General features: G+C 35.5%; 1 protein-coding gene across 1 annotated transcript in view; it reads left to right on the forward strand.

The window, feature by feature from the left end:
• TTC28 (tetratricopeptide repeat domain 28) overlaps nt 1-24,276 on the forward strand; it is a 480,591-nt gene that overhangs the window by 217,425 nt on the left and 238,890 nt on the right. The window contains exon 3 of the mRNA XM_072953148.1: nt 19,960-20,107. Within this exon, the coding sequence (XP_072809249.1) occupies nt 19,960-20,107 (148 nt within the window). The remainder of the gene's footprint in view (nt 1-19,959; nt 20,108-24,276) is intronic.

The following is a 24,276-nucleotide window of genomic DNA, read 5'->3' on the forward strand; positions in this document are numbered from 1 at the left end:
TTTAGAATTCTTGAATTAGACTAAGGACAATGTTAATTCTTTGTATCAGAAACTTTTAAAGACACGTGATTTTCTTATCCAGGATTTTCTATCTAATCTCTATTCTATTTTATTTTATTCTATATTTAAACAACTTCGTTGGTTATACATTTTGGAGATCATTCTGTGCATTTTGGAGATAGTTCTTACTATTACGTAAATCTGTAGATTTTGTATGCATCATTCACAAAGTGTTGAACCTTTTCATCATGTTTCACATGTATGTATGTTCCCTTCTGACGCCAATTAGAAGTTGTCATAGTGAAAATATTTCTTTTTGCTTAACTTTTTTTTTCTTCTGTGAGAATAGCCTGGTTCTCTAGTAGCAGAGGCTGATGTGAATTAAAAGGTGTTTGGAATTTCCTCTCATGGGTCTAATAAAAATTTTAGTCTAGGTCTGGGTATGTGTATTTTAATTTCTCACATTTATTTGAAAAATACTTCATACTTTAAGCTATTCTAGTTTCTCTTATCTGGTTATTCTCCATTGTTTAGTTATAATAGGACCAACAATTTGCTCTACAAATTAGACATGCTGCATAGATACATTTATTTGGTAGAATTATGGTTTGACTTCAGCTCTGATATGTAAATTTGACTGGATCTGATTGAAAGAATTGTTTTCAACACATGATTTTACATATATATATGTGTATGTAATTTTACACAAACTTTTGTGTGTATCATACATTTATAAAATCATAAACAGCTTATAAATTAACTTCATCTTGCTCTGCCCACTTTATCTATGAAGATTATATAACCAAATCAGTATATTAAGCCAATTTAAACCAAAATAAAAAGTTAAAGAAATTCCAGATTTTGCAAAATAATGTATTTTTGAATAAAAAAATATTGGTAATATACAAGCTAAAATGAAAGTGAATTCTGGATAATTGAATTAAAGTATGAGTTTAATTATTGTTGTGCTTTTATATTTTTCCTAAATTTTCTAGAATGAAAATATATTCTTTAATATGTATCTTTAAAGTAACATAAATGTAGTTTAAATCTCTTTGAAAGAAGCATTTTAAATTTATTTGTTCTACTTAGTTGAAAAATGTTTTTTATACGATTAATAATAAGAAAAGTATATTAGCATAAAGAATTTGAGTTTAAGTTATGAAATTAACTGTAAAATAAGTTTTTAGTAATGTCACCTTTTTATTTCACCATCACATTAACATGTTAATTGTGTTCTGAGAACATAGACCATATGTAGCAATTAGGAAATTTAACACACACAAAAAATTGTAGTTTTTATAAACCAAAGATAGGTAACTTTTTATTACGGCATTTTAAAGTATGTCCAGAGTATAAATACATACCAAAATTGCTAATGCTATAATATCTTTATGATATAATCTGAGCTAGTTTAAAATTACAAAAACTCATAAGGATAGAAACAGGAAGTCTGACAAATTCCAAAACAAACATGAAATTTACCCATGTTGTTATGACTTTGCAATTAATTGAGCAGCTTTTTTTCTTCGTCTGTTTTTTTGATGTATTGGTCTCTAAATGCCCACATTTCTTATTTGCATTTATCTTCAATTCACCTTAATTAGCTGGTTGAACAAAGGCCGTACTCTTGTGCCTCTAGAGATAGATGCTTCTTGGGATCCTCCGGGCATTAGTCATCATTAGGATTGTTTTAGCCTTGTTAAAGATGCTACAGGTTGTACTCCTTTGGAGACTTTAAAATATTTTCCCTTCCTACTCATCTAGTTTAATTCAGTATTTCAGTGTATGTGTAACGCTGAAAAAGCATCTAAACAATAAAAAATGTGATATTTTCAGAGCATTTGTTAAACCTATAAAATGTTATTTTCTCTACTCTGGTCATTTTATAGAGGACTTTGATTATAGATCCTGTTTATTAGAGATCCTTGAATTCATAAATCAATTTTGACATTTTCTTTGGTCGAATGATAATGTGACTTATTAATAATTACTCTACTAACTTCCAATTAATGACAATTGTGACTTTATATTAGATTCCTTCTAGTTAGTACTTTGTCATTTTACATCATCAGAAAATGGAGTTTGCTGGTCTGGAATTAAGGAAGGAGTTCCATTTGGCAATAGGTGGTTCATTAACACATGGAAAGAAATAGTCTCGCTTACACCCTTTGTGCCAATTGCAAGTGTTTTTGTCAAAAGGGAAAGCTTGCCTTGCTATGGGGGAGGGATGGTTGTGGCAGATATCTAATCCAAGACTCTTATGTTAGGTTTGCTTTTTAGGAAAAAAAATATTTGAAAAAGAAGACAGTGAAATGAAACCAACAATAGCAGTTAGCCACTCTATAAATAATTAAAGAAGATCACATTTCATAGAGTAGGATTTTAGAATGTTACACAGTTCTGAAGAACCTTCAGAAATCATTTAACCCAAACTCTTACTTTAGGAATAGTGGAATTGAGGCCAGGAGAGGGAAAGTAATTGAAATTCACATAAATGGTCAGTAACAAGGCTAGTAGCAGCCCAAGGCTTCTTTACTACCTGTCTGGAATTCTAGTTCTGTGTGCCATATTTTGTTACTGCTTTAATTGCTGTGCTATCAGGAAGATTAGTCTAAATGTTTTGCAGGAAATGTGATTATGATTGAACTCAAGTCTAGAAAATATAGTGCTTTGTTTTCTCTAGGTTTGTCAAAAGTTTGGTATAAAATTAGGCCAGAGAGCTTTAACTTCTTTCACCATAATTAACAAAGTAAGTGATACATAAGTATAAGGATGTTTAAATTTGACATGTAAATACTTTTTAAATTAAATGTCATTAGGAATAAGAAGCCCAAATGTGTAATTTAAGAGGTTTTCCTATAAGTAGGTATAGCTGCTATGGAAGTGTGGATAGGGACCCAAAATGATCAGGTCAGAACTGAATGCTGGTAGAGAAATGAACACAACCTTGCTCATTTTCATATGGAAGCCTCCCCCTAGTATAGGACGAAGGGACATTCTTACCTTATGGCTTGAAATGCTTTATTTCCTGTTGCGATGCAAGACAAACAGCTGAAAGGATCAGGTTTTGAGTAGTTACTGATGTCTCCAAACCATTTTATTTCAAGTATACTGATATCTGTTTACTAAGTTATATCTGTTTATGTTGAAATCTAGAAGCCTTCACTCTCAGGGGAGGATGAGTGATACAGCAGGAAGAGATCAACTTTCTAAGCCTCTCTTCTTGTTTTTATTACAAGGTGTTTGTACAGTTGTTACTTTTGTCCGGTTTTAAAAAAAATTATTTCGATTGTTTCAAATAAGCAAAAGAAAATTTGAATAATTTTCAAATAGACTAAATTGACCTCTTGTAATTTAAAATCGTTTTATTTTTGTTTGCATTGGCTCTACTTATTGCACTTAAATATTTCTTCTGGAAGGACCTCTTCTGATCTGTGGTCTCACTGGCAAATGAAATCAGTGTAAGCACTTGAATTTCAAATGCATGTTTTTTACATTTAAATTGCTGTTCTCTGCTGTAGGAAGAGCTTATGAAAACCGTCTATAGTTCATAAGGCTGGCCTCTTGCAGTGAAATTAGAGGCCATTAGAACTATTGGTCTTATTTCCAACTGAATTAGTTAACTGCCTGTTAAGGTTCAGAGCTTATTGACCAATAGACATTTATTACTCTAGCCATAATGACACAATGATTTCCATTAAATTCCAGAGTTTATGGAAATAAAAAAGAGATTTTGCAAAGAAATTGGTTAGTGGCAACATTTAATTATTAGGATTAATTAGGCATTTAAATGTGGATATAAAGCATGTTTTAAAAACAAGTATTTCCGTTTCATTCCTCTGAGCCAATTGTGCTGAAGGAAATGAAGATTTTGTTGTTCTTTCTTGAAAGTACTTTCTGGTTCTTTTGTTTCACAAAGTGTATACACTTGCTGAGCCATGTCTTCAGAGAGAACTTATCAATAGTATAAGATATTTGATAGTTTAACATTTGCCATGAATAATATTCAGGATAATTTTGAAAATAATCAACATGGTTGGTGTAGGATATTAAATATACTCATCTGGGAGCTTAAGAAAATGATTTGTCTTTTCTTCAAGGACTTTAATGTGAGAAATTCAGAGCCTGTATTACTATCACTTCTATGTTTTTAAAATTACAGTCACAATTTTATAATTAATAATGGTTCTTTACATAATCTGTGAATTAAATTAGGGACTTTGTGCATTGTTTTTGAACTTGTAGTGGTTAAAAATGTATCTTAGGAGCTAGTTAAAAGAACTTATTGAAAAATTAATGTATCCTGAAAGAAGGTGCAGGGAATGACAGATTATGAAGTGGAACCTAGTTTTTAAGCTTTTGGGATTCTATCTATTACATTAAAAATTGATGTGGGATCTGAATATTCATTTCTAAGACCATATGAAATGATAAGCTGCAGAGTCAAGCTGCTTCTCCGTAGACGACTCATTTGCAAGTGTCAGCCAGCATTCCTTTCAAACAACTTGAAGCGGGTTTCTTAATTTGCTTAAGAAGTATAGTTTCAGAAACTTGATGCAACCAAGTTCATTTGCATTTCCTCTGGACAAGATAAATCCACTTCATTGATACTAGTTTGGATGATGTCTCCCCAAGGGGCACTGCATCTTTTTCAAACTCAGAGATTCAAGAGCATTGTGGGTAAAGATTCCTAGGTTAAATTCCCTGTCTAGGGAGCATGCTGAGCCCATAAAAGATGTAAATATGGATTTAGTCTTCTGGATTTCAGTGTCTAAGGAAAGGAAGGAGGAGAGAACGGAGATTTTGAAAGACATTAGGCTCAAGGAATGAATTTGGAAGCAGTCAGGATTGCAAACTTAGGAAAAGCAGAATGAGAGATGTGCTAGCAGGATGGAATTCTTTACTAATAAATATTTACTGATGGGTAGATTATGTGTCTATGGTAGGCTGTATGTATGTATGTGTACACACACACACACACATGAATAAAAATGACCCCTGCCTTTGAAGAATTCATTTTCTGTTAATTTGTTATTTGTTTTTTTGTTCGCTTGTTCATTCATTCAGTAATCATTGGGGACCTACTCTGTGTCAACATCACACTACCACACTGGAGATACAAAGATGAAAAGTCATTGTTTCTGCAATTCAGGAGCTTTTAGGTTGTGAATGTATTTTTATATTTCTGACATTCCCATTTGGACTATGGAAAAAATGTTCCTTTATAAATGCTGTTTTAAAGGGAAGCTGCATGTTACAGGAATGGAGTCCTGGCTTCAGAACCAGACAGTCCTGGGTTTGAATCTGTTCTGTCATTACCTTGAGCTAGTTACTTAACCTTTATCAGCCTCAGGGTCGTATCTTTAAAGAAAGACATAATAATCTACCTTGCAGGATTAAGACTAAGTAACATTACTTGCATGAAAGTGCTTGCCACATACTAACAAATACCAGTTCCGTTTCTTCTCCTTTCTGTATTACTGCTAATCCTATAATCCAGTGGCATTTTGTATGGAGTAAGTCATTCTGTACTGGTTATATAATGTAGCTGCCTTTTACAGTGTAATTTTTTTAATGGAAAAATGCTTAAAACATTCTGAACAACTGGCTTGAAAATGAACTTTTAAAAAACAACTTCTTTGTAAGTTGGGGGAAGGTCCATATTCAATTTTTATGTGCGCTTGTTCATATGTTGCTTAGAAACAATTTTGAAATTGTTTAATGTGCAGCTTTTATTTATCTCTCCAAGTTGATTATATGCTTTCTGAAAGCTGAGATGAGTTATCTCTTCTTATATACCTCTGTAGCACTGAACACATTTATACATAGTAGATAGAGAACATATTCTTAATGAAAGGTGAGAGTTACAGGAAAATGCCAAAGATGATTTTAATTTAAAATATGAAATCATTTTGATTTTGCAGTTTAAAACTTGTCAACAAATAATACTAGAAAGTAATGTTTCAATTTAGAAGTATTTTTAGAAAAAGAACTTAAATGATGGAACAATGGTAGCAATTTGTGATCTTTGGAAGAGGTGTGGAATCACATGCACCATTGCTGCACCAAAGGTACCTGTCAGATAGCACACCGGAAGTATTTGCCAGAGACTAGGTCAAAGGAGAACACTGATCTGAAACTGTTTAGCCAGTCAAGGGACCAGTTGTGTGTGTGTTATTCTTTATGCACGATTACCAAGACCTACGTTTATTAATTGAATTATGCACGTGTATTTGGTGGTTGTGCTTGTTTTCAAATGATTTTATAAAATGAAATTCCAGTGAATAGGTAATTTTTTAAGCACGTTGATATCATACCTCAGTAAAATTTCTGAATGTTTCTCAATCAAAATAATGTATTACATTTCTAGTTATGTCGGAATTTCTATTCTGTTCTGGTGGCTATTTTGAAAAAGAATTCATTTGCCCCATTTCTGCTGTTTCTTTTTTGGAATTGCTGCCATAATTTCATAGGACTGCATCACCAGTAGGACTATTACACTGATGAATGAAAGCTTCCTGTGCTAGTTGGCAGGCACTAAGTAGGCTCTAAGCAAACTGAAATTCATTGAATCTTAGCAGGACTATTAAGAAAATAAGTGCAAACTGTCAGGAGAAGAGAGGCTTGTTCCTTAACATCATCACTTGACTCTTGGGTAGGAAATGTTAGACAAGAAAGAGACTGTTTCAATTTGTCATCCTCCTGAGACCTCAAGATGTTATCTGCAGTGCTGAAATAAACCATTCCTTTCTATAAGCAGAGAAAATGAGAAAATGGTTTATGCCCAGATTGGTCCATTTAGTTAGGAGGACAGTCACATAAATAACTACCTAGGAAAACAAAAACAGAGAAAGAAAATGGGAAACCTAAATCCCTGGTATAGATCCTTTCAGAATTAAAATATCTGTAAATACTGTGTGCAAAACAGAACTGCCTGTTTAGGATAATTATAATGTGCTAAGGGGAAGACACTGTGAACTTTAACCGCTCTCTACCTTAGTTTTCCCATCTATAAAAATAAAAGCCATTTTCTTCTCATGTTTCATAGGGGAAAGCTACATTAACTCATGATTGAGAGAAAGGCGTGGCATCAAGGGGTTACAGAGATGTAATGAGGATAATAATGTAATTATTGAATGTGTCAGCTGTAGCATGTGACTATTTAGAGGTGCATAAGGTCCCAGGATGTACACAGACAGAGAAACAGCATATATCAACTGCACTTGTTGACATCAAGTCCTATTTATTACATTTCTGTGACTTAGTTATTTTTCTTTAAGATATATAAACATATCTACCTTGGTAAGACAGGAGAATCTTTGGGAGTGAGTCATAGGACAGCAGGAAGAAAGTGGGAGGCAGCATGATGTAAGTGAAGGAGCGTGGATTTTGGCATCAATCCATCCTGCTTGAAATTTTGCCCACTGGCTGTGAACCAGTGTCTTTACTTCTCTAAACTCTTGAAATTCCTCATTTAAAAAACAGAGATGACAATGCCTGCTTTCCAAAGTCGTTATGGGAACTAAAGGACTTTTCTCAGGCATTCCTTCCCACTGCAGTGGCCTTCTTTGAATTCCATGAGCATACCACACTCTTTCTAGTCTCAGGCCTTTGCACCCCTGGCTGCAGTGCTCTTTCTTCAGCTGGCTTCTTACCATCCTTAACTCTAAGCTTAAATGGTACCTTTTCTGGGCATGTTTTTAAATAAGGTATTTCTCCCCCACCAGTTATTCTTTCTTACTATACATGTTTTGTTTCTTTATTGTACGTTCACAATTTTTAACTATGTATTTGTTTACTCTTGCAGTAGATACGAGTTTAGAAGCGTAGGGACAGTGTCTGTCTTCTCTCCCTTGAGTTTCATTGGCACAGTGCTTAGCACAGAGCTAATCATGCAAATATTTGTTTAAAGCATGAGTGAATGTAGCGTGTTGGTAAGTTAGGAAGTACTTAATGAAGAATAGCTATTATGGGTATTGTTAGGAATTGTACCTCTACTTATAGATGTAGGTATCCATTCTTTCTCTGTTTCCTGTCTTGGAGCTCCAGGAGAGGGTAATGAACAGAGAACTTGCACATTTGCCACTACACTGGGTGTTATAGCCAAGGGTAAAATGGTTTCCTTTTCCTCTGATCAAAATGTGACAGTCAGTTCTAGTTATTCACGATGGTTATGTTCTATGAAGTTGAGCAAATACTGAACCATTGCTCCTAGGGGAAATACAGGGTTAGGTTCCTACAAGTCTCTGGTCACAACATTTTGTCAGCTGATCCACACATATCCATGTTTTATATGTACTTCTGTTTAAATATACCTGAGTTAATATCTATATTATTGACTTATTAACATTGGACTCATGGCCAACAGCACTATAGATCATTCTTGAACAAAGCTTAATCTAACACATGCATTTTTTTCTGTAAGGAACTTAATAGACTTGTACTTAGAAACACTCCAGCTGTACACTTGGGAGCTACTGAAATCAGCGAACTCACTAATGAAAAGGATACTTTTTACTTAGGAGAGCTGAAATAAGACAAAGTATCAGCCTGTTTTACCTCATCAGGGAACATATGGTTGAGTGACTCAGATTTTCCGTGTTCTGCAAATGTCCTTGAATAACATGAAAGCTTCTTGAGTATTGATTGTAGGGTTACAAATACATTTTAGTCAGTAGTTGAATTCACAATTATAGATTCTGTGAATAATGACATCAGCTGTACATACTGCTGTCCATTTTTTATATTCTCATAACTTCATATTTTTGGCTTTCCTTTAAATAACATTTATAGACATAAAATATTCATGTAAATAAATCTTTACTTCCCCAGTAGTTTTGTTGTTTGTTTTCATACAAAGAACATTTCATTTTTATGTATCCTTTTTGTTTCATAGTAAGGTTTGCAGTGCTTGTTGTCCGTGTGTGTCTGTGTATGTTTGTGCATGCTTGTCATTGAGATACCCAAAGCAGCATTTTACTTTTAAAAACACCTTTAACATTTTGAAATCATTCACAGGGCTCACAACCCTTAATTGATCTTAATAGATTTAATCCCTTGACTTTGTTTGGATTGTACTTTGACCCTGTTTGGAGTAGTTAACTGGCAAATGGGCTAAATGCTACCAATGGAAACTAGACTTGAAAAATAAAAGAGTTATCTATTCACTCACTGAAGGACATTTGTATTGTTCCCTTTTGGGGGAAATTATGGATAGAGCTATGGTGAATATTCTTGTACAGGTTTATGTAAACATACGTTATTTCTCTGGGATAAATACCTAGAAGTTGGATTGATGGATCATATAGTAAATCTATATTTCACTTTATAAGCAACTGAAAAACTATTTTCCAGAAATTTGCATTCTACCAGCAGTGTTTGAGAGTTCTAGTTGCTCTGTGTCTTCATCAGCACTTGATATTGGCATTGCTTTTTGTTTATTTGTTTGCTTTAAAATAGGTGAATAGTGGTTTACTTTGCATTTCCTTGACTAATGTTGGCTAATGGCTAATAATGTTGAACATCTTTTTTTTTTTGTGCTTACTTGTTCAAATCTGCCCATTTCTTATTGGGTTCTTTATATTTTAACTCTTAAGTTTTCATAGTTCTTTATATTTCAGCATAATTCCTGAAGGATATTTTCCTGAAGGATTATAGAATTCCAGGTGTACAGTTCTTTTCTAACAGCCCTTTAAAAGTCTGTCCACTGCTTTCTGGCCTCCACGGTTTGTGATGAGAAATCTGCAGTAATGTGAAATGTTATTTACCTGCAGGCAATGTGGCATTTTTCTCTGGCTGCTTTCAAGATGTTTTTATTTGTTTTCAGTTTTCAGTAGTTTGATTATGATGCTTCTAGACATGGATTTCTTTGGTTAATACTGTTTAGGATTTGCTGATCTTGAATCTGTAGGTTTATGTCTTTCACAAAATGTGGGAAATTTTTAGTCATTTGTTCAAGTTTTTTCCCTGCTCCATACCCCTTATTGTCTCCTACTGGGATGACAATGACATGAACATTAGAGCTTTTGTCATTGCCCAACATATCACTAAGGCTCTGAACATTTTTGTTTTTTAATTATTTTTCTCTGTTGTTCAGATGGGTACTTTCTTTTGTTCTGTCTTTAAATTCACTGATTCTTTTCTTTGTCATCCATGTTCTGCTATTGAGCCCATTTCTAAATATTTCACTTTACTTATTTTTATGCTTAAAAATTTTTATTTGGTTTTTCTTTATATCTTTTATTTCTTTGCTAGGAGTGTGTATGTTTCCATTTTTCACAAGACTATTTGCCCTTACTTTTTGCAGCATGGATATAATAGCTACTTTTAAATAGTTGTCTGATAATTTTAACTTCTTTTTTTTTAACATTTTTTATTGATTTATAATCATTTTACAATGTTGTGTCAAATTCCAGTGTTCAGCACAATTTTTCAGTCATTCATGGACATATACACACTCATTGTCACATTTTTTTCTCTGTGATTTATCATAACATTTTGTGTATATTTTCCTGTGCTATACAGTGTAATCTTGTTTATCTATTCTACAATTTTGAAATCCCAGTCTATCCCTTCCCACCCTCTACCCCCCTGGTAACCACAAGTCTGTATTCTCTGTCCATGAGTCTTTAGATTCCACATATGAGCGATCTCATATGGTATTTTTCTTTCTCTTTCTGGCTTACTTCACTTAGAATGACATTCTCTAGGAGCATCCATGTTGCTGCAAATGGCGTTATGTTGTCGGTTTTTATGGCTGAGTAGTATTCCTGATAATTTTAACTTCTGTGTCATTTCAGAGTTGGCATCTGTTGATTGCCTTATTTCCTTGTGAGTAGAGTTTTGTTTGTTTGTTTGTTTGTTTGTTTGTTTGCGTTCTTCATCAGCCAAGTAATTTTGTTTATATCCTGAATGTTTTGGAATTAACTTCATTGCATCTTGTTCATACTTTAAGAAGGATGTAGTTTGTTTTAGTATACAGTTTACCTGGTTAGGTTTAGGCTATAAGTCTCAACCCATATTTTGTGGACTTTGGTTCCAAAGTCAGTTAAGTTTTCACAGTTTTTGTAGCTTTACTGGGACCTTTCTTTTGTATGCACTACCCACTGGTCAGTTTGAGAACTAGGTGGTAGTCTATTCTCCAGTTTAGTTCTCAAAACCTTGGTATGCTATTTAGGGTCAGATCCATATACTTCTTTATGGAATCTCTTATAAGCTTCCTCCTATATCTGATTTCCCCAACACTTTCCAGCTCTCTGCCTACCCTCCTCCTTACCCATGCTCTAGCCAAAACTAGGGCTTCAGTTTCCCTGCTCTGGCATGCAAGTCCTGTAATTATGTCTTTATGAGGCATCAAGCAGTGAGAGGGCAGAGAGAGAGAGGAAAGCATTGGGACTCATCCTGAGCCCCTGGGACCACAGCTCCTGTGATTAGGGTCGTCTTCCTCAGAATTTTATATGCCTGCCCAGCAACCACTGCTGTTGCTGTCCCTTCCACTGTCAATTTCCCTGGGATGTGGCCTGGGGAAGAATGGAAAAGTGATTTTTTAAATGGGATTTTCTCCACTCTTTCTGATCCTTAGGAGTTCTCTGTCTTGCATCTCTGACCAGAAGAAGAGGACTTTTCTTGGAGTGCATTCTGTTTTTACCAATGAGTACTTCCTCATTTTGAGTTGCCTTTGAATCCAAAATAGGTGATACCAGATGGGAAGGATAAACATAACAAAACAGGAAACCCATTGCTGATTTGGCACTACTTTGAAGTCTATTCTCCTTCCTCAATTCACCTGCTCCCATTTACTTACTGTTCAGAGTCCTCAGAGAGCTATTCCATGAAGTCTTTCCAGGATGTGGTTGTATTCAGTGGGAAAGATTGGATGCTTACTCCATCTTGCCTAGGAATGGAACCCCTTCTCTCTTGAAAAGATATAAATTATATTGTTATGTTTTTGTGCTGGTTAAGCATTGAGACGTTTTCCTTTTTCTTGTTTCCACTTTGATATGTGGAACCTTAACACATATGTGCCAATGAAGAAAGATTACCTAACATAGGAATGGGAAAGAAGTAGACTGTGAAGTTTATATTGTTTAGAAAAACGTGTGTGAAATATTTGTGGAAGTGTTTTTTTGGCATATTTTCTTGCCTTTCAGCCCTGTTCTTTCCACTTACTCATGTCACCATGTTCATTTCCCTTCCCCTGATACATCCTCTTTTCTGGAGACTCTTTCTGTGAGCTAGCAGTTGACAAAGGTAGAAGCTGTCAGTGGTGTAGGCAGCACTTCTCAGACTTTGCTTTCCCAATTACCTAAAGAATCAGAAGAGGGATTATTCCAAGGACTGGGGCTATAGGTAGAGTGGAGATGAATGTTTGTTTATGTTTTTTTAATTGTGTGGACCCTTTTTTTCTTCCATAATTTTCATGTAAAAATAATTTTCCATTAATTGTAAAGAAGTATCATTGTGGTGTAGAAAGTTGTGCATGTGTGAGAACACTGGTTACATGGGATTTCTCTACTTTTCACTCACTTTTGCTGTGAATCTAGAACTGCTCTAAAAATAAAGTTTATTAATTAAAAAAATTCCCTCCCAGAAACTTCAAATAAATTTGAAATTTAGGAAATATGTTATGTTATTGTATGGCTTTGACCTTCTCCACGGTATAATGGTTTGGACTCCCATCTGAATTATAATTTGATGAGAAAAGCAAGAGTTATCAACTGTCAGCTATCAGATCAGAAAGATCAGGGAGTGAGCCACTAATGGTGGAATTTCATCTGCTCAAGAAAGCCTTAGGTAGATCTCCTGTATCCCAGTAATGAGCACTGATGGCAATAATTTCAGAGAGACTGCTTTCTGGAGAGAGTGGATTCCTGTTAATCTGACATGGTTTAGGTACAGCTACATTATGGTAGGTGAGATACCAAGTGTTTTTAATGGTGGTAGACAATAATACATATCATTCACTCATGTTCACATGCCTCACTTTTAGAGGAACATGAATCAGCATTCAAGTTACCAGGATCCTTTAATGAAGGTCAAAACCAGGAAGAGAGGACAGACTTTGGATTCAGGTACTGAGACACTCTCCCCCCCACCCCCACCAGGTAAAAGCCAAACCAGTTCCAAAAGGCTCATTTTGATACAACAGCAGAGGCATTAGGGGCCATTTTTCTTGAGATCTCAAGAAGTACTGAGGTTAAACAGTGTTACAAAGAAATACCATTTTCTTTCATTTATGGAAGCAAAACTGAAGATCTCCCAGTTTTACAAAATACACCCTAGGGGGACTACAAGATAGAGCAGTGCCCTGATTACCCATACTTAATTATTCATGGCCAGTGTTGTCAAATATCATGCACATAAACCAATGCAATGCAAAATGTTCTCTCACGGTTGCAGTTTCCTAGCTCCAGAAAGGGAGATTCCCAACCAATGCCCCATCCATCAGCCAGAGGTGAAGGCAAATGAACAAGCGTGAGTCTGAAGGGGAGAACCCAACTAATGCTCTGTCAGAAACAGAGCCAAAGGACCAAGCCAAGTCCAAAAGGGAAAATTCCAACTAATGCTCAGCCATCGGCGAAGTCAGCCTAGTAGGGAATGATACCCTGGTGTCATCACATGTGAACTCCCATGACTTACATAGATGTCTCAACCAGCCAATGCCAGTGCCATATTTCCTCTACTATAAAAATCAAAAGCACCGTGGGCCAGTGATGCCTGGTTGGCAGCAAGTGCTTGGGGCTGTCCCTGAGGCAAAGGTGCTCAGGCAGCTACTGGACAGGATCCAGGAGCTGCCACTAGCCAGGGGCCGATGTGTCACCGTTGAGACACCCACTTGGGACCGCGGTCCCATCTGTGGTGCCAAAATTGTTACCTCATCATCAACCAGAGAATTGTACATGAACTGATCACATAGTCTGTGGCTCCCCTCCCTCACCTGGCCTATAAAAATGCCTCCTTGAAACCTGCTGGGGAGTTTGGGCTTTTTGAGCATTAGCTGCCCCAGACCCCTTGTCTGGTGCCTTGCAGTAAACGCTGCACTTTCCTTTACCAAAAACTAGGGTCAGTAGATTGGCTTTACTGTGCTTGAGTGGGTGGACCCAAGTTTGGTTCGGTAAAATTTTTTTCAGTAGTTAGTGAATCTTTTAATTCCCACACTGTTAGCTTCAGTGTCTCTCCTAATTCGCTCTGCTCACCATTTTTTTTTTCCATTTTGCTTCTGGTTTTACCACTTTCCCCAGGACCATTCTGTGTGTGCAAAGGCACACATCCTGTGTTCTGTGGTAGGGGGAGGATTGTTAGGGCAGGGGCACAAACCTCATGCCGAAGCCAGATGATTTCTTGGAGAATGTTCAGGAAATTCCCTGGTTTTCTTCTTGGCATGACTTTATGTTCCGCCTATGCCACACCCACAGAGCAAAGGCACAAGAGATGGGCAGTTCAGAACCATTACTCTAGAGGACTTCAAACTTCTTTCATTGTTTATTTTTAAAGCTTAGAAGAGAAACTCCAGATGATGGTACACACATTTTATAATCTGACATAAACTTTAACACTGGGAATTCCTCCAGTGCTAGAAAACAATACCTACTTAGTTATTTAACTCCTGGTTGTCATTTCATCTTTCACTGCTTATCAAATTTCTAGTTTCTTTTCAACATGATTTTCCCATAAACTTGTTACTTTAACACTTTTGATATAATTAGTTTAAAAATAATTTTGGGAAAAGAAATAGCTGATGGGACATGAAATAATCATGATTAGGAGAAGATTTCTTTTAGAAGTTGATACTGAATGTACCAAAAGCCATGGAGAGAAAAACAATTCACAGCTGCAGATTTGGTTAGAACATTTTGTTTAGGCCATTTGGGCCTCTGACTATGAGTTGCAAACTAAATAATGGTGTTTTCTAAAATAGCCTCCAATCTCTTGCATGTGCTTTCAGCATATAATAAGACAGACTGGTAACAAATGGAAGTGTAGTTTTCTGGAGAGATAGGAATGATTACTCCCAGCTGAGCAGGTGAAACACATTGCTACATGAAGAATGTGTTCTTTGCTGATACTCAAGGTTTTATTTATTTTTATTTTTAATATAAAGTGTCAGCAAATAGAAGCAAAAGAAATTCCACTTGAAAATATCAGAAAATAAAAGAAGCATAGCAAATTTTATTGCAGGTAAAAATCCATTTTAGCCAGCAAACAAACAAGCATTGTCTGAGAAGCTTGCTGATGGCTCCTTTTGTTTCCCTTTGATTTAAAGCCTCATTCCTGTAATCTAATTAACATCGAACTGAGTTGCAAGTACAGTGGCCTGTTTGGTTCAATAATAATACATTTATATGAAAGGTTAATGAAATGAATTTTCCCTCCATCCAATTCATTAAAAATTGTTCTGCAATCAACGGTTGCTAATGGAATAAAGATTAAATATTCATGTTCATAAATTTTCTGTGTCATTTCTGATTTTCCTTCATTTCTGGCTCCCTAGGTTGAATTTTGCAAGTATAAGAATTCCCAAACAAAAAGCTTGATTTCGAGGGCAATTGCATACTATTTGTTCTTTTATCAAAGAAGTAGTGTAATAGTGTGAAGAGTTTTTGGCAGCGGGTTGGTCTCACTTTATAGCTGCATGATTTGGGGCAAGTTTCATAACCACTTATTTTGTGCAGTAGTTGTCATAGGACTATTGTGAGCATTAATGATAAACTATGGAAAACAACTGGTTCGGTATTTGGCACAGGGTAGCAGTTCGACAAATGATAGATAGCGTCACAGGTTTCAGAGGATACCTACATATATGCACTAAAACTTAACGATAGTTTGTAGTGGCAGGACTGATATGGTTTAAAGTTGAACTCTTGTTAATTCTAAAATAGGTGTCAGGCTTGGGCCCCACAACATCTTGTGGTAGTTCTAATCAGTGTATCAGGATGATGTCTCTGAGATGGGGGACTTTTTCATGTTTCTACAGATAGATTTTCGGTCATCTATTTTCTGCCACCTCTTTCTTCTTTTTCCACCTAGGCCAAAGGAGTTTATTTAAGGAGCATTTGATATTTCTCCCAAACAATGAATTTACTGGATGTTTGAAGCCTACTCAATCAAATGCCAAAAATGTAAATAAATAGCAATTTTGATTTAAAAATTTCCCTAAACATATTACCTACTGTACAAACTTTTTAAATGGAAGATGCCAAACATAAATTATTTCCTTAATGACTCAAGGTGATCATTATGATCATTAATTTTTGTTTTGTCCCTAATTTTTGTCACCCATTTTACCAGAGGTGATTTCTGTTCTTGAAGCTGGTACAGCAGATGAACCACTTGGTTAAATAGCAAATGCCAAATTGAGTGTAACACTGTTGGTGAGAAATTCACTTCTTCTCAACTTGTTAAAAAAGTACCCACTCTTTGTTTCAAATTTCATATGTGCTTTAATTAGCAATCATTGTTGCAACCCTTTGAGGTCATGATTATCATCTTCACTGTAAGTGAAATGGAACACGAAGTTGGGTGAAGTTAAGTGTCTTGGCTAAAGGCACACAGCTAAAAAGCAACTGAGGTAGGATTCTAATTCAGCCTTATGAGTCCTTTCTATTCTACTGCAGCTGCCCTGGGAGTAAGTCACACAGCTTCAGTTCAGAGTTTTTGTAGTAGTTATTTTACTTATCTAGTATATGCCCTTTCACTTTGTGTTTGGAGATTTGTTGTTAGAGGAAGACCAAATTCTAGAACTGCTCTGTCTAATACAGTAGCTTCCAGCCCCTTGTGACTATTTAAATTTAATGTAATTGAAATGAAATGAAATTTAAAATTTAGTTTCTTAGTCACAGTAGTCACATTTTAGGTGCTGTCAGCAGTCAGTCAGTGTTGTCCTCCCTTCTCCATCTGCTACATAACCAGCGACCAGAATGTGGGTATATGCATGAGGGGTGCTGAGGCAGGGGGATATATTATCTGAGGTTGGCTGAACACCAAGTATTCAATACTTTTTCATGGGCCCCACCTTCCCTTGGCAAGCCACACATATACACTGCTTTTCTTCAACCCTAACTGATCAAATTTTGCCCCTTTCCCAGATGAAGCTGCTTCCTGTGAAAGTTAGAGAAAAATTAGGTCATATCAATTTTCTTGAAGTTACAGCAAACAGCTGTGAAACTTAGTGCTTCTTGAACTTTGTTCTGGAAGAGGCTGGCAGAGGATCCTGTGGGTACCTGCTGCATCTTCCAAGACCTGTTCAGACCAATTTCTTTTAGTCAAGTGGTTCAGATTTTTATCTGGGAGCCTTACAGCAGTGAGTTTCCCATTGCCAACAGGAGCAAGGGGAGGAGTGAATGAAGCATAGACAGGAATTGAACAATATTATATTGAATAATGAAATATTTGAAATACTTATTGGACTCCCCTTATATTCTGTTAGTCTGCAAATATGTGTTCTTGTTATGATTTTTTTCTCATTAACTAACAATCAAAACAGCTAACTTTATTAAGTACTCACTCTACGTCAGGCACTGTGCTGAAGTCTTCGTAGTCTATCACAGTAACTCATAATCTTGGTTTTATCATCATCAACTTGAACTCCGTAGTGGTGTATCTCTCACCGAAGTGTAGATAACTAACTTTTATTCAACAACAATTTGTACATGCAATTAATATCGCATAGGAATAAATTGGGAGAGCCCTACTCTATGGCTTAGGTACAGGGGTTTGTCAGAGCCTGACTCATTATGCTATCTCAACAGCGATACATTTCTAAGCTTTTAATTGAGAAAATCTTACAAAATTGGGTTAGGGACTCTGGAAGGACAGGAGGGAGGGTCAAGAGAGAACTTTGAGCCTTCTTCTTATATCTGTTCTCAAAATCTGAAAAAAAGAAGTCAAGACTGTGGGCAGCATGGTCCAGTCATACCTTTTCTCATCCAATTTCTGAGTGTCTTAAGAAAACAAAACGTGCACACTCTTCTTGAACTGCTGTGTGAATCTGACACTACCACTGGCCTTTAACACTTGACTTTGCCTACTTACTAAGGAGTAGATACATCGTACTTCTCAGTGATTTCATTTGGCAGACAGGAAAGTCAGTTGTTTTCTCAATGAAGTCATGAACGGTAAAGTTTTGCTTTAAATATGCAAGAAATTATTAAAATTCATTGAGTCTAACTTAAATTTTTGTGTTTTTTCCCCCTCTGTTTTATTGAGATATAATTAACTTACAGCCCTGTATTAGTTTAAGGTATACAGTATAATGATTTGACTTACATATATTGTGAGATGATTACCACAGTAGATTTGTGTGTTTCTTAAAATATATGCCTGAAATCATTAACTACAGATATATTTTGTCTCTCTCCATAAATAATAAATACAGTTTATAGATATTTGGCATATATACATATATATGTATATATATATATATAAATTGTTTTAGTTTAGCTTTAATATAGCATTTCTAGAATTATGAAAACTGTAGTTATTTTTAGTTGGAATGTGGTACATATTGCCTCTTGGATTATAGGAATCACCTAAAATGTGAAATGAAAAGGGCAGTGAAAAATGTGTATAAACACATTAAAGATTAAAAAGTGGCTGAGTCCAGTGAAAGGAAGTGATCTTATGAATTAGTAATGAAAGTGCATTTACAGGTTATTGTCTTACTGGAGTCTGAGTTTTAACAGCTGCTAGTAGTTTAAACTAATAGAAGCCTGAATAGCCCATAATAATTTGAGTATTCTGTTTATGGATTATTTCTTAATAGAAACACTGAATAGTATTGCCTCACTGAAATTACCTCAAGGTGTAATTATAAAAATGAAATAAGTAACTGTATTTTGTAAACATGAAAGGTGCTTCTTCTCACTGTGTGTGTATGTGTGTGTAATATAAATTATAAAAATTATGTTTATTAACTAGTAGTTTTAGAAGTTGTTTGAAACTTCATTTAGATCCATGAATACAATTGTTACAGTTTCAAAGTATACTGGACTGAAAAAGTTATATTTGTGTAACAAACATATAGAATTATAAGAGTATTTAAGTTAAATAGGAGGCCACATATTTTAGAAGCAGAGGTTGTCATATAACAGTGAATGCATTAATATTATGCCATTTTTATGTGTTATTTGATCAGGTACCAGATTCTTCACTGATTATACACGAGTAACACTGATCATTTACTCATTTTTACTTTGTGTGCTTGAAAAGAAACTACATATTCTTAAGATCATTCTAAAGTTTAAATGTTTTATTAATTTTCTAGCCCTTTCTGCAACTTGCTGGAAGGAGGGATGTTTTCTTATATTCACAGCTGATAATACTAGTTTTTAAACTAAAGCAGTTAAAAAAATACAAAGGGCAACAATCTTATTCTGTTTCTAAGCAAAGCAAACATTTTAGATAATAGCTTTTAAATATTATGTCTGAGACACCACATTAAATGTAGTAATGTTATGTTCCTCATTATTACAATTATCTTAACAATAATCACATATTATTTTTTTCCCTTTAATAAGAGGAGAAAATATAAAGTAAGTGGAATTTGAGTATCTCAGATTTGTCTTGCACTGTATCAGGTACTTTGGTGAGATGTAAAGAAATCTCCAAACCTCTATTCCTGAAGAGTTTATGCTATTAAAGTTCGGATAAAAGATTTTTTAAAAAATCATAAAAAACAGTAAAAGTATTATGTGGATAAATGCCAAAGGATGTGATAAAAAGTAATGTGTTCTAGAAGTGAAAAGAATGAAAGTTTTAAATATAATTTGCTTGAAAGAAGTATGCTTACATTTTATGATGTTGGAGGAAATCAGATTTAATTACAAACTCTTTACTATGTTTTTGAACCAAGACCACCTCAATCTTAGTTCTACTGACCTGTTCTGATGAAGAATCCTCAGCAGCCTGTTGGAGCATGGTGTGTCAGTAAAACATGCACTATCTTTTCTTTATTTCCAGGCATACTTCCGACAGGGTGTTGCCCTCCAGTACCTCGGACGTCATGCCGATGCCCTGGCAGCCTTTGCATCTGGGCTGGCTCAGGATCCCAAGAGTCTCCAGCTTCTGGTGGGGATGGTAGAAGCTGCCATGAAATCTCCCATGAGAGGTAAATATGATAAAAGTATTTGGTCTGACACTAATTTAAAGTAGAACATTTCTAGCCTTTGAAGACTTTAGACTCAGGCATTGAGAATAGATGGGTTATCAAATTAGCTAAGACTGGGTATTTTAGGCAAAACATGACCAAGAATCACTGTCAGTAGCTGATATTAATGAGGCAGAATAGGATGGTGGTAAGGCCACTGGCCTGGAAGTTTGTGGACCTCAATTATATTTTTGAATTTTTCATGAACTAACTATATTACTGGGTAAATGAATCAACTTTTCTCTGGATTTCAAGGTTGCCTGAAAAATTCTTATTTTTTTGTAGTTGTTCAGATTTTGTATCTGTAAACTGTAACACTTCTAGTAGTAAATTGATCTGTGGGACCAATATGCCATCTAGAAATCATCAAATAATAGAAGACATTAGACATTCTAATATTTCATAAGAGGAAATATGGATCTAACTGTAGGCTGTGTCTAACATTTTCCAGAAAAGCATTCAAAGATTATGTTGAATTAAAAGGAAAGAGACAGAAACAGATACATGATTTTCTCCTGTTACTATTATTTTATACCAGTCAGTCTAGTGGGAAAACACTAGATTGACAGTAGTACTGTGGAGGTCGAAGGTGTTCTAAAGTGCAAACCAGACTGGCTTCCCTTTGAGGAAAATTGATTTTTGAGGAATGAGTTCTTGGGAAAATTGGGCTGAATGTGTACACCAGTTGTCTTCTTTGCAGAGTGATGGAGACACTAAGGCATATTGATGGCAAACAGTAGATAGCTAATGATGTTCCATAATAATTAATTTATGTCAAGAAAAACTCTGTTTTTGTCTCTGAAGTGGTACATTCCTTAATGAACCTAAGAATTTTGATGGTAGTATCATTAGACATTATATCTAGTTTTGAAAATGTTTGCAGCATTAGATAATTTTAATATACTGGCTAGTATGGTACTTGGCTCAAAATACGTGCTAAGTAAAAGTTTGATGAACTAAATGGTACTCATATGGTCTCTGAGTAATTCATAGCTATAAAAACACACTTTTCTGAAAGTCAAAGATTTCATGTTTTAGAAAAAAAGTGGTAAGGAAACCTCTCTTCTTGCGATTTTATAACCCCATACAAAGCTGAGTTTTTGCTGCAGGAACCTAATGGCTTCTCCCACTGGGGGACCTGCTGTTAATAAACTCTGACTCAGAGCAGATGCACTTTGGAGCTCCAGGGCTTGGTGGGGGTGGGGGAAATGGACAACAACAACAACAAAATCAATCTGTCTCTCCTTTCCATTTTTCTAGTATTTTCTCATTCTCTCCCTATACCCCTCTGCAAGGAATTTACATGCAATATTTTTTATTTAGTTCATGAAGATGTCCCTTCTTTATTCTGAGGTGTTTCTGCTGCTGCTGCCTTAGAATATTGGAGTGAATATGTTGAGATCAGCAGAATCATACTTACCATTTTGCCTTTGAAGCAGTTTGTTCAGATAAATATAAGCCATCTTTTCTGCACTGCAAGAAATAGCTCAGTTCTGCTGTCACCCTTAGGGTTTTCTGTGCCATGTTCTTTCCCACCTTACACTGAGGGACCTAAGGGTGACCCTGGAGAAAACTGCATCTTACAGGTGCCTGGAGCACTTCAGTATTTCCTTCTCTTTTCTTAAATCAATTTAACTTATTTATTTTTGGCATTGCCTTTACCACTGTATCTATTCCAGGTGAGCTTTTCTTATCAACATCTTATGGAAAGACTTGCTTTGCAGAATGTTGTTCTCTGCATCATCTCAGTAACCTCTTTTTGTCATATGGTTGTAATTCACAAAATCTGTCATCATTTGCTGCCCAGTTTTTTACCCACTGTTTATTTTAGCCTCCTGCAGTGTTCTACCATTGTTGTGTAGGTGTGCAGTCTGGGTCACTGCTATATAGAGGTCTTGTCTGTTTTGTCAATTATTCTTGTTTTGTAATTCTTAAATGCCGCAGAGGAAGTCCCTGGTCCAGGCACTTATGTAAGCAAACAAAGCTCCCATGGTGTAGTGTTCCTGGGGTTTGGCCTTTTTGGGAAGTTTCAAGATTTTTTTTAAGGTAGGGCTAATCTGTATTAATAAACCCTTATCCCCAAATAAATATATTTATCCACACTGAAACTTACTTGATTTTTTTTCATATTGTTGTTACCTATATTGCTAACTGAATTAAGTCTTTATTTTTGTGGTTTCATTCATGCTTACCAGTGAGATATCAATTAATCTACTTCTCCTGTGGATATATTTGCATCACTATATGTAGTGTATTTTCCTTAAATCATTTATAAAAGTATACAAATAAATATTAATATAAATGAGACTTTTTCATGAGTTTTCAAATTATCCTTTTACTGTTTATCCATTTCTCCTTTTTAATAGTCTTTTAGCAGTTTCAGTTCATTGTGTCTTATAAATGTTTATGCAAATTTGGATTGTGTAGCATAGTACTACTGCCAACCACAGATTTAATAATATAATTACAAAGTGAGATTGAGTTTACCTTTATTTGTTCCTCTGAAGATGCCAGGGCTGTTTCTTGCTAAGGGTTCTCTTGTGTATATTTTCTCTCCTCTTGTTAATTCGGTAATCTAAAGACTATTACGTTTATGGGTATTCACCTGTCATGGTGTTTCTACCAGCTTTAGACGACCTAGGAAGCAGATTTTATGAAAAACTGGTGGAAAATGGTTGTTGAATGTTTAAACGTTTCTCTCAGGGTCACGCTGGGGCTCACCTCTTATTTATCTGATTGTCCACCCTTGGTAACTCTTTTCTGATTCTCTTTTAGGTGGCTGTCACTTTTCACAGATGGCCTGTTTCTGCATTGTTAGGTTAAAAAAAAACAGACTTTCCCCCCAAATGATTGGAATCTAATTCCAACCCTGTCATTGCTATTCCATTGACTGAGCAAGGTGGCTTCCTTTCTCTAGACCTCAGCCCTTATCTGTTAAAAAAAAAAAAAAGGGATATGATAATATCTACCTCCTGATGTTGTTTTGAGAATCAAGCATTGGCCCCTTAGGATGCCTTCCCCCTGCGGTATGACGCCCTTCCCCTCACTCTGGAGATGGGCAGCAGCTGTGGTGAGCTTGCTCCTGCACCTATGATGTGGGTGTGGAACCAACACAGCACAGGACACACGGTCCGCTTGATCAGCACTCTGTGCCTGGAAAAACTGTATTTCTCCTGAGCATCATGTATTTTTATCTAAAAGGTCCAGAAAGCTTTTAAGTGATTGTTTATTCTTTTGCTTTGTCCTCTATGAAGCGTTAGAGGCCAGTGTCCCGTCCACGGTTAAGAAGTGTGCCAGGGCTTACAGGTCTCTGTGGTGAGTTTTCCTTACTTACTTTCCACTCACTCCGACCTCTCTGTTTTCCACCTTATTTCTATAGAAGGCCTTCAAATCCTTTTGGAAAGAAGTAGAATATAAATAAACACCCAAACGAACCCAGAAAAATGTGAAGTGATTCAGACAAAGAGCTAAACCTTGTCTGTTTTTCTTTTCTTTTTGTTTTGTTTTGTTTTGTTTTTTTTGAGGAGAATTAAGTTTTCCTTTTAGGGTGAACCAAAAGGTTTTTTTAAAAAATAGTGTACATAACATAAAATTAACCATTTCTAGTTATACAGTTCAGTGGTATTAAGTATGTTTACAATGCTGGGCAACTATCAGCACCAGCTTTCTCCAGGACTTTTTCATCTTCCCAAATTGACACTTTGTACTCTTAAACAGTAATTCCTCATTCCCCTCAACCCTGCTTCTGGCAACCACCAAGGTACCTTCTGTAAGTGGAATCATGCAATATTTGTCCTTTTGTGACAAGCTCAGTGGTTTTCACTTTTGTTTCCTATCTAAGAAATTAGCCTAGGAAAAGGTAAAAATTAAAATGAAGAAAATATTATGAACTTTACCTGTAAATTTTGTTTTGGAGAAGTACTTTACCCTCGTAATACTTGGCTTACTTTCTCCTTTTGTCAGTAGTTGCTGTTCCCTCTTTGGATCCCTGTTTTGGAGATTTTATTCCAGGATTGTTTCAGTCTTGTGGATTTGCAATTCAGTATTACATTGTATCCAAGAATAATTGGTAGTGGTATCAAGAAGTTTTTAGGAAAGTTGAAGCCTTTTTAGTCATGTATGCCAGTGAA

The sequence above is a fragment of the Vicugna pacos genome, chromosome 32 (genome assembly GCF_048564905.1).
Source record: "Vicugna pacos chromosome 32, VicPac4, whole genome shotgun sequence".
NCBI classification, from domain to species: domain Eukaryota; kingdom Metazoa; phylum Chordata; class Mammalia; order Artiodactyla; family Camelidae; genus Vicugna; species Vicugna pacos.